The following is a 5,858-nucleotide window of genomic DNA, read 5'->3' as shown; positions in this document are numbered from 1 at the left end:
AATCTCTATCATCCGTTTAGCTATTTGAATCAGAATTTTTGTGTCCTTTGTGTAAGTACCTTGTAGAGAAATTGGTGGGACATAAGTAATTCTATTTTAACTTTTTAAACTCTTCTCCAGTGTGGTCACACCACTTTGCCTTCCCACCAAGAGTATAGGAAGGTTCCTCTGTCTCCACATCCTTGCCAATATCTGTTGTTTCCTGAATTGTTCATTTTAGCCATTCTGACAGGTGTGAGGTGGTATCTTATCATGATTTTGAATTGTTTTTCCCCAATGATGAGTGATGTTGAGCATCTTTTCATGTGTCTCTTAGCCATCCAGATGTTTTCTTTGGAAAAGTGTCTGTTCGTGTCTTTTGACCATTCACTGGATATTTGTTCTTCTGTGTTTGTTAAGTTCTTATAGATTTTGGATACTAACTCTTACCACGTATGTCATTTTCAAATATCTTCACTCCTCTGTCAGTTGCCACTTAGTGTTGTTGATTGTTTCCTTCACTGTGCAGAAGCTTTTTATCTGGGTGAGGTCCCAATAGTTCATGTTTTGCTTTTGTTTTCCTTGCCTCTAGAGGCATGTGTATTAAGAAGTTGCCGAGGTCGAGGTCAAAGAGGTTTCTGCCTGTTTTCTCTTATAGATGTTGATGCTTTTTGGTCTTACATTTAGGTTTTTCATCCATTTTGAATATATTTTTGTGTTTGCTGTAGGAAAGTGTTCCAGATTCAACCTTCCTCATGTTACTATCCAGTTTTCCCAGAACCTTTTGCTGAACAGACTGTTCAGCAAATCTGGTTCTCTCTTCTGTCCCATTCATGTATGTGTCTATTTTTGTGCCAGTACCATGATTTCTTGATGATTACAGCTTCGTAATACAGCTTGAAGTCTAGAATTGTGATGCCTCCAGCTTTGGATTTCTTTTTCAACATTGCTCTGCCTATTCGGTGTTTTCTGGTTTTATACAAATTTTAAAATTCTTTGTTCTTTTTCTGTGAAGGATGTTGGTGTTATTTTGGTAAGGATCACATTGAATGTGTAGATTGCTTTGGGTAGTATTGGTATTTTAACAAATATTTGTTTCCCAATCCATGACCATGGAATGCTCTTCCCTTGTGTCTTGTGTAATTTGCTTCATATGCTTTCTATAGTTTTAGCATACAGATCTCTAACATCTTTGGTTAGGTTTATTCCTAGGTATGTTATGCTTTTTGGTGCAATTGTAAATGGGACTGATTCCTTAAAGCCTCTCTTTTCTGCTTCATTTTTGGTGTGTGTATATAGTGCCAATAACTTGATGTTGTCTTTGTATCCTACAACTTTTCTGAGTTTTGTCTCCGTCCGAGAAGTCTTTTGATGGAATCTTTTGGATTTTCCCCATAGAGTATCATGTAATCTGCAAAGAGTGAAAGTTTGACTTACTCCTTTCAAATGTCTATGCCTTTTATTTCTTTTCATTGTTTGATTGTAGAGGCTAAGCCTTCTAGTACTACGTTGAACAAAATTAATGACAGTGGATATCCCTGTCATGTCCCTGACCATATGTGGAGAACACTCAGTGTTTCCCCATTGAGGATGATGTGAACAGTGCGAATTTTGTATATGGCCTTTATGTTGTTGAAGAATTTTCCATCTATCTTTACTTGCTTGATGGTCTTTATCAAGAAAAGATAGTGTAGTTTATCAAATGCTTCTCTGCATTTATTGAAAGGATCATTTGCGTCTTATCCTATTATTGATATGGTGTATAACTTTGATTGATTGTTAATATTGATCCATCCTTGCACCCCAGGAATAAATCCGACTTCATCCTGGTAAATGATTTTTTTGATGTACTGTTGGACTCAATTTGTAAGTATGTTGTTGATAATTTTTGCATCCGTGTTCACTTGGGCAATTGGTCTGTAATTCTCCTTTTCTAATTCTTCCTCTTGACATTTTGGTAGTTTACATGTTTCTGGGAATTTATTCATTTCTTCCAGATGGCCTAATTGGTTGGTATATAGTTTTTCATAATATTCTCTTATAATTGATTGTATTTCTGGTGTTGGTTGTGATCTGTCCCATGAAATTCATGATTTTGTCTCTTTGGGTCCTTTTCCTTTTCTGTTTGAATAATCTGGTCCAGGAACTTCAATTTTATTCTTTCTTTCAGAAAGCAACCTAAAAGTTTTGTTGATCTGTTCTACTGTTTTTGTTTCTTTCTGTGCCATTTATAGGTACTCTATGATTGTTTACCCTCCTCGTCTGACTTTAGGCTTCCTTTGCTCTTCCTTTTCTAGCTTCTTTAGGTGTAAAGTGGTTGTGTGTTTAAAATTTTATTTTTATTGTGTTAGGCCTGTACTGCTATATACTTCCATCTTAAATCTGCTTTTGCTGCATCCCACAGGATTTGGACTGTCAACGCTAACATTTTCATTTACTTCCATGTATTTTTATTTCTTCTTTAGTTTCCTGGTTAACCGCTTTATTCCTCAATACGATGGTCTTTTACTCCAACTATTACTGGTGTTTCCAAATTTTTCCCTGTGGTTGACTCCAAGTTTCATAGTGTTCTGATCTGAAAAAATGCATGCCATAGTCTCAATCTTTGTACTTGTAGGGGCTGATTTATGACCCAGTGTGTGATCTGTTCTGGAGAGTGTTCCATGTGCACTTGTTAAGAATGTATCCTGCTGCTTTAAGATGGAATGTTTTGAATATATCTGTTAAGTCCATCTGCACCTGTGTCATTCAAAGCCATTGTTTCCTTCTTGATTTTCTTCTTACACGATCTGTTCATTGTTGTAAGTGGGGTGTCCACTACTTACAAGTGAAAGTCCCCTACTATTAGTGTATTATTATCAATGAGTTTTTTTATGTCAATATTGCTTTACATATTTCAGTGCCCCAATTTGTGGTCATAAATATTTACAGTTGTTAGTGCTTCTTGTTGGATAGGTCACTTTATGATATAATTCCCGTCTTCATCTCTTTTTGCAGTCTTTGTATTTTAAATCTAGATTGCCTGATATGAATATGGTAGTACAGCTTTCTTTTTATGTCCAGTAGCATGATAAATTGTTCTGCAACCCCTCACTTTCAATCAACAGGTATCTCTAGGTCTCAAAGGAGTCTTTTACAGGCAGAATATACATGGATCTTGTTTTTTTATTCCATTCTGATACCCTGTGTCTTTTCACTGGACTTTTTAGTTCATTAACATTCACAGTGATTACTGAAAGATATGATATTAGTGTAATTGTGTTATCACAATGTTTCTGTAAAGTAATTTTTTTTCTGGAGATTTTCTCTGTTCCTTTCTAGTGTTTGTTGCTTTTGGTCTTTCTTTCGCACTCAAAGAGTCCCCTTTAGTATTTCTTGCAGGGTTGGATTAGGGGTCACAGACTCCTTTAGATTTTGTTTGTCTGGGAAGCTCTTTATCTCTCCTTCTTCTCAATGACAAACTTCCTGGATAAAGTATTCTTGCCTGCCTATTATTTTCCCATTCTCTTGCTGCTTTTAGGATTTTTCCTTTATCTCTATATTATGTCAATTTTCTATGATTTATCTTGGTAATGGCCTGCTTTTGTTGATTTTGATAGGAGTTCTCTGTGCCTTCTACATTTGGATGTTCATTTCCTTCCTTGGGTTAGGGCAACTTTCAGCTACAATTTGCACAAATAAACCTTCTGTCCCTTTTCCCCTCTCTTCTTTTGGGACTCCTATGAAAGGAATGTTACTACACTGTACAGAGTGGCTGAGTTCTCTAAGTCTACATCCATAACCCAAGAAGTTAGTTTACCCTCTCTTTTCTGATTCCTTATTTTTCATAATTTCATCTTCTATATCGCTTAGTCATTCCTCTGCTGCTTCCACCCATTATTATGTGCAGTAAGCATCATGTCTCTTTGATAGCATTTTTAAATTTCACCGTTGACCAGTTTTTATGTCTTTTATCTCTGTGGTATGCATATCCTTGATGTCTTCTATGCTGTTCTCAAGCCCATCCATTATCCTTACTATTGTTGTTTTAAGTTCTGTTTGAGGCCTATTCCTTATATCTGTTTTGATTAGATCCCTGGATATGATCCTTTCTTGTTCTCTCTTTGGGGATCGATTCCTCCATATTCTCATATTGTCAAGGTCTCTGTCTTCTTCTGTGTTTTAGAAAACCTGTTATGTTTTCAGCTTCTGAGAGTTATGGCTACATTAAGAAGAGTTCATAGGCTGTACAGACTGGCGTACAAACCCTTCAGGAAGGGTTTGTGGTGAGTGCTGTGTGCACTGTGTTCTTGCGTTTTGGTGTCTTGGGAAGTGGGCATCACCCAATCCATTAAGGTTATGAATAGAATAAAAATAAAAGTGAAGCAAATTCTCTCATTTTTACTTCTTGTGTGCCTGCTTGAGCTGTAACATTGACTTCCTCTTGCCCTTGGAGTGAAAGTTAAACCATCAGGTCCCCACGTTCTCAGACTTGACACTAGTTTGGAATCAGATGAGAATTACACCACTGACTTTACTGGGTATCCAGCATGTGATAGTATATCATGGGACATCTCAGCCTATTTAGTCCTGTAAGCCAATGTGCTATGTGTTCTGTCCCTCAGGATTCTCCTGACTAATACATGTAGATGCTTTTTCTCTTGTAGTTTCAAGTATTTGAAGAAAACTGGAACACATATAAAGTTCTGAGAAGCAAAGTGACATGAATGAAGTGTCATGGTGTTTGACTGGGACAAGAGCAGGGTGAGGATAACGAGGAGCTATGGGGTCCTGTGGTCCTAGAGGCAAAGTGAGCGCTCCTGGGACTCCTGTAAATGTTCAGTTGATGTGCATCAGGATACGTGTAAACCATTGATATTTAGTACAAGGGTAAGCAATTGTAAGAGACTCTATCTCTTGTTCATGTAAGTATAGTGTTCCTGGTAAAACAAACTTTGTAAACCAGACCCAAGTAGGTAAGCACAGAATCATGTGTCCAGACCGGCTCCCTGGGGGAAACTGCTGTATGGAGAGGAAGCCCCAGGCCATGGCACAAAACCTTCCAGCAACCCCTACCTGCACCTGCTCCTGGGAACACAAACAGAATGGTGCATAGTGTGCACCCCCTGGTGGTCCTGATCTTCTTCTACAGGGCGGTTTGTGTCTGGGCTCACATGACAACCCCTCACTGTGTCCTTGCACAGTAATGCACGGCCGTGTCTGTAGACCTCAGACTGCTCAGCTCCATGTGGGCTGTGTTTGTGGATGTGTCTGCTGTCAGGGTGAGTCTGCCCTGGAACTTCTGTGCATAGCTTGTAGAACCATCTTCAGGGTCAATTCTTCCCATCCACTCAAACCCTTGTGCAGGCGCCTGTCGCACCCAGTGCATATAGTAATCAGTGAAGCTGTATCCAGATGCTTTGCAGAAGATCTTCACTGATGCCCCAGGCTTCCTCACTTCAGCCCCAGACTGCACCAGCAAAACCTGGGAGTGCACACCTGTAGAGAGGGGACAAGAGTGGATGAAATCAGTGTTGACTGGTCCTGGTCCTCTCCTGTGTCCAGGGACTTGGCTGACCCTTACCTGTAGCCACTGCCACCAGGTAGAGGAATCTCCAGCTCCAGTCCATTGTGAGGGGATGTGTCTCAGGGTCTCCGGTAGTGGATGGCGTTGTATGGTGATGCTCTCAGGGCACAGACACACCCATACTTAACCTGGTGCTCTTAGGACTATTTGCATAGTCATGAGACAGAGTATTTCATACGCAGGACCAGAACCATCTGGAGACGGTCCCAGAGACTGTGTACATTGGGACTCAGAGAGCACCAGTCTAATCCTTGTTTGAGGACATGGGTCCTTGACCAGGTTCTGAACTGTGTGCAGACTGAGCTCCTGCCAC

At 39.6% G+C, this 5,858-nt stretch overlaps 1 gene segment (V, D, J or C); it reads right to left on the bottom strand.

Annotated features, from left to right (window-relative positions):
• Positions 1–5,143: 5,143 nt before the first annotated feature.
• LOC124512411 (immunoglobulin heavy variable 1-46-like) lies at positions 5,144–5,624 on the bottom strand. The segment is given in 2 exon segments: positions 5,144–5,457; positions 5,543–5,624. Coding segments are annotated over 2 exon segments (360 nt in total).
• Positions 5,625–5,858: the final 234 nt, after the last annotated feature.

Source organism: Lynx rufus, unplaced genomic scaffold (assembly GCF_022079265.1).
Source record: "Lynx rufus isolate CCGP_SWC_20201006 ecotype Redwood Valley unplaced genomic scaffold, mLynRuf1.p SCAF_17, whole genome shotgun sequence".
Classification (NCBI taxonomy): domain Eukaryota; kingdom Metazoa; phylum Chordata; class Mammalia; order Carnivora; family Felidae; genus Lynx; species Lynx rufus.
Note: the sequence above shows the minus strand (reverse complement) of the source record. Positions and strands in the feature narration are given on the sequence as shown.